The sequence below is a fragment of the Dermacentor silvarum genome, chromosome 2, assembly GCF_013339745.2.
Source record: "Dermacentor silvarum isolate Dsil-2018 chromosome 2, BIME_Dsil_1.4, whole genome shotgun sequence".
Taxonomy (NCBI): Eukaryota; Metazoa; Arthropoda; class Arachnida; order Ixodida; family Ixodidae; genus Dermacentor; species Dermacentor silvarum.
In genome coordinates this window covers 183442816-183456818 of record NC_051155.1, presented here as the reverse complement: position 1 = coordinate 183456818, position 14003 = coordinate 183442816, and the positions used below count along the sequence as shown (strand labels likewise).

The 14003-nt window shown below is 46.7% G+C and overlaps 1 protein-coding gene across 3 annotated transcripts in view; it reads right to left on the bottom strand.

Annotated features, from left to right (window-relative positions):
• The window catches only part of LOC119442262 (splicing factor U2AF 50 kDa subunit-like), a 48802-nt gene that overhangs the window by 25172 nt on the left and 9627 nt on the right, over positions 1-14003 (bottom strand). For 2 of the 3 annotated variants that reach the window (XM_049662012.1, XM_049662010.1), the window contains exon 4: positions 7719-7958. In XM_049662012.1, coding sequence (XP_049517969.1) covers positions 7719-7958 — 240 coding nt within the window. Of the gene's footprint in view, positions 1-7718; positions 7959-9574; positions 9709-14003 lie in introns of all 3 variants that reach the window. The other variant, XM_049662011.1, reaches the window with a different exon arrangement.

Sequence of the window (14003 nt, the reverse complement as noted above, 5' to 3'; positions counted from 1 at the left end):
ATATTTTTATTTAGCCAAATTACGGCTGTAAATGCGAAGACAACATATCCACTCCTAGTGGTGGACCTTTCTTGGACCGGCCTGGCCTTATCTGCCGGTAGCTCTGCGGCATGGCACTGCTGTCAGTTGTTGAAGATGGCGGGTGCGCTTCACACGTCCACGGCGCACAAGCAATGAAGTGTGATTCGTTCTCTATGGAGCAAGGCACGAGCGCCCATTGAAATTTACAGGGAAATGCAGCCCACGTATAAGGAAAGGTGTCTTGCTTTGAGTTTTGGTCTGCTGAAGAAGTTCCTGGCAGGACAGCAATTCACGTGCAACGATGAAGCGAAGACAGCAGTCCGACAGTGGTTCCACAGTCGGCCGGACGAATTTTACCACAGGGGCATCTCAAATTTAGTGCTGCGGTGGGACAAATGTCTGAACCGGTGTGGGGCCTATGTGGAAAAATAGTGTAAGGTACGTAGAATAGTAGGTATATTTCTAATTACCTGTGTGTACCTTATTTTGGCTAATAAAAATAGGGGCAAAGACTTTTTCAATCGACCGCACACATAAAGTGTGATGTTGGTCTTCGCCTGTGTATTCTCACAGTACAGTGAGAATGCGCAATTTATTTTCACAAATGCTAGCAAAAATAGTGGAGACCAGCCTGATGGTCTAATTTGCGGAGTTCACGATGAACTGCTTTTAACGCTAGAGCACAATACTCGGACGACATGACTTTGACAACAATATCACAATGGTGTACAGTCGAGTTCCGCTACAATAAAACGCACGGGACATGCAAAAAAGTTCGTTGTGGAGGAACTTTGTTGACACGAAATTAGTATGTATATACATACGCTAAACGGCAAAGCCGCGAACGAAACCGAAACCATGCAGCGGCCGGGAAATCTTCGCGATGGCGTGGGGGCAAAGGTTGAGGCGTACCGAAGGCGGTCAATAAAGTGTCAACTTCACGAGAGAATGCATTTCACACTGCTGTTACAGCATTTTTCGTACGTTGCGGCCAACGCCTAACTCAACGCGCGTGCCCGGCCATCATGAAACACTCATTTTGCGGCACATGCACCGTCATGCGGTTTGAATTATCACAATTTCATTGCATATTTATGACAAAGTCGGCAAACTTGCGCTTACCGGAAGTTTTATTTCCAGAAGTGCATCAGCCTGGATTTCTTACGCTTCACGGCAAGCAAAGGCGTTACGAGAGTCTCACAGTCCATTAAAAGAGCCAATGCAATGTCATCGTCGTGGGCTCTGATAACTTTTAAGGTGAGGTCAAAAGGATCCATTACTTTCAAAGCAGTCGCCAGAGTCGGTGTGTCTTGCAGGTTGTCATTTTCCCCAAACGACGAGACGTTGGCATCATGTGAATACAGCGGCTGCGGCGCGGCCGTCTTATCTTGAAAGCAATCTGCGCCGTGCACAAAGTGCGCGCCCGTGCGGTTCTCATCTTCAAAGCGATCTGCGATGTGGGCAAAGTGCAACTAGTGCCCGTAGAGTCGTGTGCCCTGTGCTTTCAACGTTTAGTTGTGTTAAAGTGCAAGACGGCACGGAGGTCAATTGGCTCGCTGCTATTGCCGCGCCTTCCCATTCCAGCGTGTTGACACGAGTTTCCGCGGTCATCGAGCGAGACGTGGTCACGTTTACATGTGCGCGCGTGACACCGTGCTTGGTAATTTAGTTAGTAAGCGAATGTTTACAAGTTTATACGGCCGATAAAACTACGACCCTTAGTTTGTATAGCTGTCTACTAATCTGCTATCGCAATCGATGCTTCGCCTTTCGGGCGAAACTGCGAAATTTCTTCCTTCTGCTTTCTGCCTCATCGTTCGTAATGTGCCTTCTCGAGAGAAGAGAAATTTACGCTTCTTCGGTGGCGTAGCCACTTCAACCGGACACACCCACCACAGAAAACGGCAGAGATTGTGGTGATCCCATGCAGTCTCGCGCAGGCATGTGATGACCACCCTAGGCTATGGATTGCAGTGGCGTAAATCGATACTATGAACTTGATTTCGTCCGCAAAAACCTCGTTCAAGCAGACATATGATCGTCACAGCTTTGGAAGGCCCTTCTAATTTGACTACTCGGCAGTTCCAATTTCAACTCAGTCCCAGTTTCGTTTTCGAAAAGTTAGTTGAAGCTGAAAAACGAATAAAACGCCTCCGTTGTGGAGAGACTTTTTTTTGTATTACTTTCTATGGGCAGCTGACGGGAAATCAGAAAATCTTCGTTGTGGCGGAAATTTCGTTGTAGCAGCATTCGTTGTAGGGGGATTTGACTGTACTGCAATTGGATCCATTGATCGGATCGTTACAGCACGTGTACATCTGCGCAGCCTGGCGTGGTTGCACGCCGGAAGTGCCAAATGTAAACAAGAGAGGGGAATTTGCCCCAACAAAATGGCGGAGTAGTGCCAACTTCCGGCATCAAAGCTCTTCCCAAAAAGTGACGTCAGGGACTCTCCTCAGTTTTTCTTTCCTCCATGCAACGACGTGAAAACAGCAAGACGATGATGATGATAACAATCACATGCATATGCTTTAGGTTTCGGTTTCAGTTCTACTACCGAGGCAGTATCATCAGAAAGGGGCTCTTGTTCTTATGCTTATTTGGCGCAGGCTTGGCACAATCTTCCGCTGAAATTCAAATTTGGAGCAGGATTGTGCAAAGGACTGCGCGTGGTGCAATTTGCCACACCTGGTGCAGCTGTTCTGCCACTGCACATGTGATGTGAAATGGTACACCTATGAAACTTGTACCACTGTACTTTCACAGGGATTGCCTCAATCTTGTCTTATGTTTATGCCATTTTCTTGATTATGAAAACTCTGTCCTTGGTAAAAGTGATGCCTTGGATCTCTTGGAGCAATAATCAGTCAAGAGAGTTTGGTGTTGGGCTAGTCGTTACATGGTCCTTAGAAAAAAAAACAGCAGAAACTAATAGCAAAATGAAGAGTGACACCCACAGCACTGAATGATGATTTATTTTCCATGAATATATTTCGCCATGTGCAAAATAAGTATTCAGTGCAAGTCAGTGCTGTGTCTATCTCTTTTCCTTGTCCCATTAATTTGCACTGTTCTTGTTCTAGACAAATAACAAGTCACTTAAGCTTAACTGAACATTTAAGTTTTGTGTCCCTTTAATCCTATAGTACTCCCAAATTATTTTCGATAAGAAAGATCTCACAGAATGCCAATTTATTTTAAAGGGACTGACAACCAATCTTTAAGGACCTAGTTTTTCATGGTGCAACAAAAAGCTCACTCTCAGTAGTGTTTACACCTGTAGCAATTACTTCAAAAAGCCCGTTGATATTTTGTAAGGAGAATTTTTCTATCTGAGCAGCCCCTAAAAAAGTAAGAGTCCCTCCTCTAGCAATGCTGAGAAGTGAGCGCAATGCCGATAGCCCGCTTTGCAAATTGTGAAAGCCGTTCATCGTTCTACTTTCACAGGAGTAAGCACAACTGTGGTTAACCAACTGCACTTTGACATTTTCGATCACTTTTGAAAATAAAAAGCTGGTACAATAAGTTTGCACTGTCGTACAGACCTTTCTTATATTTGTACCATGTTTCCCCCCAATTACACGCCTACGCGATGGCTGGCTGGCCCCCGTCATTATTCTGTCGATAGACGAGCCAAGCCAAGTCATCGAAAATGAAGGCGAAGGCAGTGCCACTTTTCTATTCACTACAAACGAAGGCCTATCTGCACATTGGAACTTAGAAAAAACTTATAACAGAAAAAAGTGTACTGAATTTCAATACTAATAAGACCAGGAACCGCGTAGAAGGTCACGTGGTAGACCTCTTATGCATCTTCATGTTTTTTTTTTTTTTGCCGCATGGGGCACCAAAGTTCATTTTTCCCTACTTTTAATGAAGAATTAAAAATACAAATTCACATTTAACGAGAAAAACATGGCTTGTTTTAACCAGTACGATAGGCAGTATGTGCATCAGCGGGGTTATCTCTATTCATGTTCTGAGCGGTTGTCTGTCCCTTTAATGCTTCATGGAATTGACACACTAAATAAATGCCAGAAATACATTTAGAATGATAGATTTATTTGGAGAACACACATGAAAAATTTTTTAGTGTTGAAGAAAAAGAAAAAAGCTACCACAAACAGGACTTTTGTGCCCCGTGAGTGTTGCAACACATTTGACTGCCCCTCCAGCTGGGATTACAATTAGTCATGCAGGAAGGCTTCAGTGTGGTACACTTTAAAACCTGGTATTACACGAAGACCCATGCTACAGTCATCACACCCTGCTCAGAGTTTCCTTTCACTAGCTCTCAACTTCGTCCCGACCCTTTGGAGCACACAAAGCAGCGCCTTGAAAGCTTCTGGCATTTAGGTGTTGCAAGAAGGTATATCGGGAACTGACAGGCGGCGTAGTGTGCAGCAATATTGTTGGACTGCCTTCCCCTGTTGCATGCCTTTCATATCGACGATTTCAATAAACCAATGTTTCCACAATGTCAAGGCGGAAACTCAAATATGGAAAGTTTGTATGCCACCCTTTTCCATGTACAAGATAAATGCGCTGAAGATTGCTAGAATGATGAGATGGTGAAAGATCTTGTAGAGTACATTCCGCTGGTTTTGAGTGCTGGGGCCCTCCAACATAAAACTATTCTAATCTGTTTTTATTCCAATCTCCTGACGTCAAATTTACATAACTGCCGACACAAGCATTGGGTGGTGATGCTCAGCGTTGTTTGACATGATCGCTCTCCTCATTTATAGAAGCTCACTTTTGTTGGCTTTCAAACTACTAGCACTGCGTCATGACAGGTTTTTCTTATTTAATTGGCTGACAAGAGGCAAGGAGCACGTAGCAATGGAGAAGGTTTCAGTGGGGCCGAGCTAGCACAGTGAAAGTAGATAACCGGATGAGGAGGGTGGTGCTATTGGCAGCATGCAACAGTTTAAAAATGCCACTAAAATGGATCCTCAGTGAAGAAAAGTTGGCAGAGCGATGTCGTAAAAGTGCAGAAAGGGCTCGACAACGTTGCACTGCCATGCAAAAATGTTTATTTTACGCAAATAAATTAATGCTCCAAAGCAGCTTCGAGTGGCAAGTGTTTCCGAGTGATCACTGAGTGATCGGGGGTGGTCATTTTTTATTCTTTTCGGAAAGGGGCAGCATCCGGCTATTCCGGCAAAAAAACGTTTAGCATATTAAGCATTATTGCATTCTTTATACATACACGTCGCTTTGCCGTGGTGAGTTTTCGCAGTTTTGGGAGATTGTGTCACAGACAGGCGAAGTGAGTGAAGCCCACAAATAGCGGGAGGGCCAATGACAAAAAAGATGTACAATAGGAAATAATTCTTTTTCTTTTATTTGCTCTAATCACGCAAAATGAGCGTGCACACGTCATATCAGATGGGAACTTTCGGCAATTTTCGTGATGTCGCGTCACAGACAGGCTAAGTGTTGTTCTTTCTGGGGTTTCACGTGCCAAAACCAGTTCTGATTATGAGGCACGCCATAGTGGAGGGCTCTGGATCAATTTTGACCACCTGGGGTTCTTTAACATGCAGACAGGCTAAGTGAGGGTGACCCGAAAAATACTTGACAAATGGTGGAGGGCTGATTGCAGAAATGGAAGAGAAACAGTTTGGAATAGCTTTACGTTATAGCGCTCCAGGTTTAGTATGAAGCTTTATTTTTTTTTTAATCAAGTATGTCTATGCCACTCCTTGCATGGTTATAGTCAAGAATGAGATTTGGTTTCTCTATTGTTTTCTTGCACTTGTGTGTCACATTCTTCATTGTTGCAGAATGGATTGTGCTGAGGTGTGTTTCTTGTCCTGCCAGTGCAGGGCCAAACACCTTCTGCATTGACGTGCAACCATCTTTCCCTTTTACAGCTCACATGCTTTTCGAACAGCTAATACTTGCATGTAGCATACACAGTAGTGTACAAGTCATTCTTGCTATCAAAGCACCTGCCAGCACGGGTAAGCAGCAGAAGCAGCTGTTGACAATCACTCACAATCGAGGTGCTCATGTGAGCACCTCCTTGGGCTCCCCCAGCACCAGCAATGTGCTAAGGAACCACCAAGGGGTTCCTTTGCTCATACACAAGAGTATGTTAGAAACATAGCCAGTGTGAGACTTGCACAGACAGAAAAACAATTTCACACCAAGACGCACACATTTTAGGTCACTTACGGTACTTCCTAAGTGACCTGTGAAGAAAAGGAGGCTTTCATTGAAAACATCACACTCAGGCGTGCACACAGAAAGAAAGCGCTCCCTCACGAGTGAAAACAAAGGACAGATTTCCCACAATCATAGCTGCAGCTGCTGCTCGCAGTCTACGGCGGCACTGTTGTCAACAAAATATGTAAATCTCCATTACACTTCATCATGTCGGTAAATATCGGGATCTGAAGCACTGCTCAATTTGACCAATAACAAGGAAAAGGATTATTCTTGAATTACTCCGTGATGAACAATTACAGCAAGAAAAAGGTTTAGCTTTTCATGTGTGAGTGGCTTTCAAACAGTATCACTTTGCATATGCCACGAAAAAAAAAATATTTTTTTTTTTTAAATACAGAGCATAACAATCTGTTGCATGTACTATTATGAGCAATATGAAAGGGAATACAGGAACGCATGGCAAACAGCCTCGAAACAGACTTGGAGCGATACGCGGATGGCGCTGTGAAAAACAAAGGGGGAAAGGAGGGCGCTCTTCCACTAACTGTTGGCACTCCCACCACGCTGGCATTTCTACAAAGCAGCAGCTTACGTTATTTCGCCGATAATATGGTATACTAGTCAGACAGCCGATAAGACGGTAATCGTCGCAGTGACTTACACCAATTCCTTTTCTTTTCTTTCTTTCATTCTTTTTTTTTTTTTTGCTTCGCGCAACCGCTTGATAGTACTCTTAGACCAAGCTTGCCCTGTATTTCAAACCGATTCTTTATTTGAATCGATGCACCCAGTTGTCAGTGACGCAAAATTCCGCACTTTGGAGACGCACGGCGGGAATGCGAACAGTTGTTAGAACAGCGTCCCTCTTTCCACTTTGTTTCCTACGGCAGCCACTGCGTATCACCCATAGCTGGGTCTGAGGGTATTTTCTACGCGTTCCTGTGTTCCCTTTCATATTGCTCATAATAGTACAATCAGTCAGCTCACCTTTGATATTAGGAAAAGTTCTAAATATTCCAGGCATCTTGCATCATTTTTTACATCACCCTTGAAGCCTGGTGCTACAGTAAATTGAGAATGTGGAGGTTAAGGTGGCAGATTATTCATATTGACTTGCATCCACTCACTGTCTGCCTAGTGAAATGTCTTCCTCATTGGAGGATTCGGAGTTGAATTCAAGAATCTTTGTAATATCACCTGCTTTAAGACTCACCTGAATTGAGTCAGCAGAAACTTCACTGATTGCTTATTTCTGCCTCTTTCTTTGCAGAAAGTTCCAGTCACTGCATGCAGCACCCAACGCTGACAAAATTTTTCTTGTTCCGTTTGCATTTTCGCAGTGCCAAATGTGATTGATTAAAAACCGAACTAGACACAGCGACTTGCTCAGATTGTCACTTGCAAGTAAATTCCCCCTTGTTGCACATCCACGGTAGCAGGTGTGCAAGATGTGTGGACATACTTTTGTCTACCTGAGGTATGGGATCATCACACTACTGCAATAAACAATGACAGAGCACTTGCCTCAGAGCAGCCGAAAGGTATATTTCCCACGTAGAGACGCCGTGCCTGACGAGTGATGGTGCCGCCCACAATAGGCACAGCGGCTGGTGGTTGGATGATTGCCTGTGCAACAGGGCTTGCGACCCCTCCTCCCCCTCCTCCTCCAAGGCCTCCTCCGCCTATGGTCGTGGTAGTCCCGCCCACTGTGGCTATGGCGCCCGTAGCTGCCAGCATAGTGGCCGGAATCTGACCAGACGCTGCAAGCCAGGCATGCAGTTAAATATCCTACTGTGCAGTTGTGCAGCATACAATAAATAAAGCATTTATCTCAACCTCTGCACCATTCTCAACAAGCAGTAGGGTTCAAACAGCTGATGTAGCTTTTCACCACAATTTACCTACAAGGAGTATAGACAGCTTTAACACTCTACATACTGGTGAGTAGGCAGCATCTGGTGCCTTCATTATTAACAATTTTGTTAAAGAGTGCAAGCAGGTTCGCTTCTTGTGAACGTGAATTCTCAAACCACACCTTTGCCTACTTTCTAACTCAGGGAGAAGCTAGCTTTACCCACAAACAAGCCATTGCCTAAAAATGAATAGCTTCAGGTCACTAAGACAGCGCTGGATATACATTTTAACATAAGTAGACTCCATGTGAGAAAATTAAGGTGAGCTCTCCGAGACATAAACATTTCAGAAACCAATGGTCAGTTTGTCACTGATTCAGGACAATGCTGTGAAGCTAAGCTGAATTTCTTGAAAGAAGAACAAGTTTCCAGCGCCCTTTCATGTCAGTCTTAAAGGGGCCCTCGAACTTTTTTCGAGCCAGTTTTTCTGTCGCAAGTTTCATAAATTGATGGAAAGATAAATGCAACAAGAATGGCAGTGATAGGTGTATGTAGTCCGAAGTTATTCAGTAGAGAAAAATGAAAGTACAAGAAAAACATGCATGCCCTCCAACTCAAATTTTGCACGGTCTTCTGTCCTCATTTCTCTCACCCGCTGACCTAAACTTCCCCTGACTGCCAACCTGGACATGGGCATGGGGGGAGGGCTAGCTCCTCCCCCCATGCCCATGTCCTACGGCGCTGAGTACATTGGCCGAACGGGCCGCCGCGTAAGCGACCCGGAGCCTCACAAAAGAGCAGAGGATGCCGCACCTGACAGTGCCTCAATAAAATGAATATTTCCATGCTTCGTCTTTTTATTTTGGGCTCTGAGTAACGCTGTATTATTTTTCTTAATGAAATCTATTGAGACGAATCATCCGTATAAAAATACTATACTATTAGGAATATTTATCTCAAAACTAAAAAATTGGTGTGGTTTAGCTTTGGTTAACACTGGTTGATAGCGAAAGCTTCACTGCCCTGGCTATGCCCATTGTCGAACTGTGGCGGAGGTGTGGTTTCGCAATGACATACAGTGCATACAATGACATACAATACATCACATGTTGAGTACTTTGGCGTGCCAACGGCTGCCTCGTGGAAGCTGTTGTAACCATAAACGTGATGCCATGGCCTCCGAGATCACAGAGGCGATGGTAACACCATCAACAGGCTGAGCAGGCTTGGCAACCATGGCACGCCAGCTTCTGCCAATGCACTACTGCTATTAGGTGCCACCATATGTAATGGGGGTGAAATGTGCACCTTCAGGATAACTCACATTTTACTTGTATTTTGAAATTTTATAACTCCTTTTGTTCCTTGTTCTCACACGTTGAGAACAAATCTAGATCAAATATGGTGACTCGAATATGGCATTGCAGGAACCTTTTAAGGCTGTGTACTACAAGCTTTTTCCCTTTCTTGGAAGTGTCAAGTGGCATATAAGCAAGACCTGGCTGGAAACATTGCTTGCCTACCTTGCATGGCCTTGTATTGAAGGGGAGTGATGTGCTCAAAGCCAGGAGGCGGCACATCCCAGTAAATGGAGGGCTTCCTTCTGCGAGACTTCTTTGCTCCTCCGGCGGTGCCTCTGTCTCGGCTACGACTTCGGCTGCAAGTAAACACCAATGTCACGGCTTTAACATGATGTAGTATACTTTACAATGCATGGCTTCAATAAAACAAGGGACCTGTATACGCATAATGTAACATTCTGTTCGCTCAATTCTATTCCTGTCTTAAGATCCACCATTCACAGCCATACAATCCTGATAACTTAGGTGATAACGACAAAAGGAAGAACTGTTATGTTACCACGAACCTGTCTACATTAGTGCACTCCAATTGAATCTGGTCTGACAAGAGATAAAATAGTCAAATAAATAGGCTTAACATAACAAAGCAACACACAAACTATGAGTGGTGCCATAGCAGGGGATTCCTAATTAATTTCAACCAGCTGTGGTTCTTTAACACGCACCCAAATTTAAGTACACAAGCATCTTTTCGTTTTGCTGCTACGGGAATGCAGTCTACTACCGCTGGGAATTGAAGCAGTAACCCCGTGCTCAGCAGCAGGTCGCCAGTCAGAGCCATTGATGATTAGCGGAGTTGATTGGCGCAATAGCCAGATGTGGCCGAAGAGCACCAAGGCAATGATAAGGGCTTGTCAATGATACATGAACTGTGAATTGAGAGGGGTGGATGAAACACGGCTGTATAGAGGCCTAAAAACATTCAGTGAAAATACGTAAAATATATGTGCAGTAAAACTAGTAGCCAAGTCCCCCCCCCCCTCGCTAATCGGGAGATCGCGAGAGGCAGTGCGTGGGTTACGCGAGGGCGCGATTGACAGCAGCCGCCACAGACAGACCTCCGCTCGTGCAGCGCTTTGTTTCCATATATGGCATCGTTGGACGGGCTCACTGCTTGCTATAAGTGAACAGATGACAGCGCGCTACTTTGGCACCATCTCGTAGCGATCGTCACCTGTCTTGCGCAGCACTACGCTTTCTTTCTCATGCGTTTTCCATACCCTCCTCCTCGTGCTCTCTTCGCTATCAGTGCCTTTCATCTCCTGCTGCTCTCCGCGTTCGCTCTTTCATTCTTCGCTGTGTTCGTTCGCTCGGTTACGCTGACGCTCAACGCAGGAACGGGCGCCTAAGAGCTGCGCTCTAAAACAGATTGGAATAGTTCCATGTTACACAGCCCTGAGGACAGAAATGCCCGCCCGCTGAACCCGCTGCAGCACGCACCTCCCTATTACCTAGTTCGCTCGCAGCGCCGTCGGCCTACTTTTTGCTGTTTTGTGCCTCAGCTAGGGAGCGCTGCGTCGCTCGGCAAACTCAGCCGTAGTCTAGTACGCTTTCAATACAGCCACCCTGGCCGTTCCTACAGCTTCGATAACAACCGGTAGTGCGAAAATTGCACGAGAAAATATGCAGGAGGCGCCGTCACATGGTGTGCGGAATATGAACGGCGGCACTCTTTTTTGCAGAACAAATCCACTTGCTGTTGTTCGCGGTCACTGCCTGAGCGCACATGCCAAAGCCGTTCTGGCAAAGCGTGGCCCAATTTTGGCCAATTTTCTGTGTTTGGCGCAGTTTCACACAGGAATTTGCATTTGTATCAAAATGGCGCAATTGGCACAGGTGTCCCACCTCTGTACTATACAAATCTGGCCGTATACACAAGGATACCGACTGTCTCTTCCGTCACCCAGTCGACAGTCCAGACCATGATGCCCACGACACCGATACTTGCGTCCTAGCCATTTCAGACTTGCGTGTCATTCGCAATGAACAATGCCTTATGACTCTTTACATCGATCACATAGTTTCTGTGCATCCTGAACCCGCTGTCAGCACATTCATACTCAGTGATGGCGTTCTGTACTGACAATTTTTGCCCCGACGGCCCACAACTTTCGCTCGTCTTACGTCAACATCTTTGGGTAGAAGTTCTTGAGCAGCTACATGACGCACCCACCGCCGGCCACCTCAGTGTCTCCCATACCTACGACTATGTAAGACGGCGCTTTTACTGGCCCGGCCTGTATAGCTTCGTGCACCGCGAACGACCTGCTGTATTACCCACTGAGCGCCTACACCCCATAATGTCCCTTCCAAACCATTCTTCATGTCGACATCGATCTCCTAGAACCTTTTCCTACGTCTAAAACTGGCAACAAGTGTCTCTGTTGAGACTGACTACACGACATGTTACGCCAGCATGCTCGCATTGCCAACAAGCTGTGCTACGAATGCTGCAGATTTGCTTCTGTATGATGTAATACATCACGCCGCACCGAGGCAGCTGCTCACTGATCGCAGCCACACCTTCTTGTCCCGCGTTACTGAAGATCTTCGTTCCTGTTCTGCCGTGCACAAATTATCCACCGCATGTCACCCGCAGACCAATGGACTAACCGAGCGGCTCAAGCAGACGCTGACGAAGATGCTACCCATGTACGTTTCTCTGGACCACAGTGACTGGGACGACACGTTACCATACATAACCTGTGCATATAATTCATCCCGTCACGAGACCACTGGTTTTTCTTCATTTTATCTGCTGTTCGGCTGCCCCCCTTCGACACACTCCTGCCACCCGTGACCAACATTCCAACTGAGTATGCCCGCGACATCTTCGCCTGGGCTCACACAGCTCACCAGGTTGCCCGTTCATGGCTCACTGCCTCACAGGTTGCATAGAATACATGGTAAGACAGCTGCCACTCGGACGTTCATTTCTGACCTGGGTCCCTAGTTTTTCGATGGACACCATGCTGCCGCATTGGATTGTCCGAAAAACTTCTTCCATGCTCCACAGGGCTTTACAAGATCCTGCGCCAGCTCGGCAATGTAAACTACAAAGTATCCCCACTGGACTATCGTTCATTGTCTGCTCCTACGCTCACTGATGTTGTCCACGTGTCTAGCCTAAAACCCTACTTCACCGCGACTTCGCCCTCGTAAACACTATCAGGCCTGGATGGCGACTTTCCGACCGGAGTGTGATGTTACGGAGCAGCGGAGCATGATGCGACTATGAACTGTGGGATCGCACGCGCATCCTGATATCTTCGGAACGGCCACGCGGTTATCACGCAATGATCCTGTGCTCGCTCGCGGAGGGTAGCGGGGAGAGAGCACGTTTTGCCACTCCCGCTGCTCCTCGCGCCAAGCAGCTACGCCGCATCCAAGGCACCCCGTTTCCTCCTTTCTTCTTGGAACCGGGGAGACCCCTCCCCATCGCTCGAGAAGAAGCGCTATTCCCCCAATGCGTTTTTGTCTTTCGGCTGGCAAGCTTGTGACTGGCTGCATCTCAATTCAGCCGCGGAGACCGCCGCACGCCGCCCCGCTACTGCACCCGGCCTTTGTAAGCGACTGACCGCCCCAGGGCCCGTGCGCAGATCCACGCTAGGTGAGCTGAACCATTACAAGCCTCTTGTGCGTTTTCACTATTGTGTGGTTTGTTACCTCAGTCATACGGGACGCTCCGCCGCTGTGGTTTTGCTTGTTGGCTTGTTGTTACCTTTGTTGGTGTATGAAACTCAAGGTAAACACCTTAAGTCAAAGACTCGCCCTGTCCCCCTGGCCTGCACCTGCCGTGGCCGCAACTCACTGCGAACCGCGGGTTAGCGGTCACAGCTCTGACTGTTAGGGCTGCTGCGAAAGTGCTTGCGAGTGACTGCCACTCCGCCGGTGCGGTGCGATCCAGAGAAGGGTCAGGTGCGCACAAGCGAAGTTGAGTGATACCCCTATAGAACAAAGAAGACGATTTGGCAAGAAGAGTGTGCGGCTTGTTTGGGCAGCCATCTTGTGTACGCAGTGTTGCTGCAACTTGTATACACCTTGTAAATACACCTACGTTTTACTAATTCTGCCCGGGGGCAATATATACCTAAGGCTGGATATAATACACAAGGTTAACCCTAGCCACCTAGAAATTTGAAAGTAAGATGTAGTGGCTAGAAGACAGATAATATGATGATACACAAGGTTAACCCTAGCCGCCTAGAAATTTGAAAGTAAGATGTAGTGGCTAGAAGACAGAAAATATGGAAAAGCGGGAGAGAATGAAAAGAGATTGAAGAGGGGGACAGGAGAAAGCCTCTGCCAATTTCCTTCTGGTGGGTCAGTCTGGAGGCGCCGTCTATGCGAAGCGAAGCACCAGCCAAAGAAGTGTGTTGCCTCTGCCAAGGGGCCTCAAAGGTCCAAACGCGGCATCGGCTCAAACCCTAGGATACCCCTTTCCCCAGACTCGGCTAAGCTGCACACGGCTAACGCAGGAGGGTCCAATCATGTGTTCAGGTATGTGGTGTCGCAACACACCAAACGCCTGCTGACGGAGACGACTCTGCAGGGATTGCTGAGTAGCCAATGCGGAGGGCCTCTGACAAGA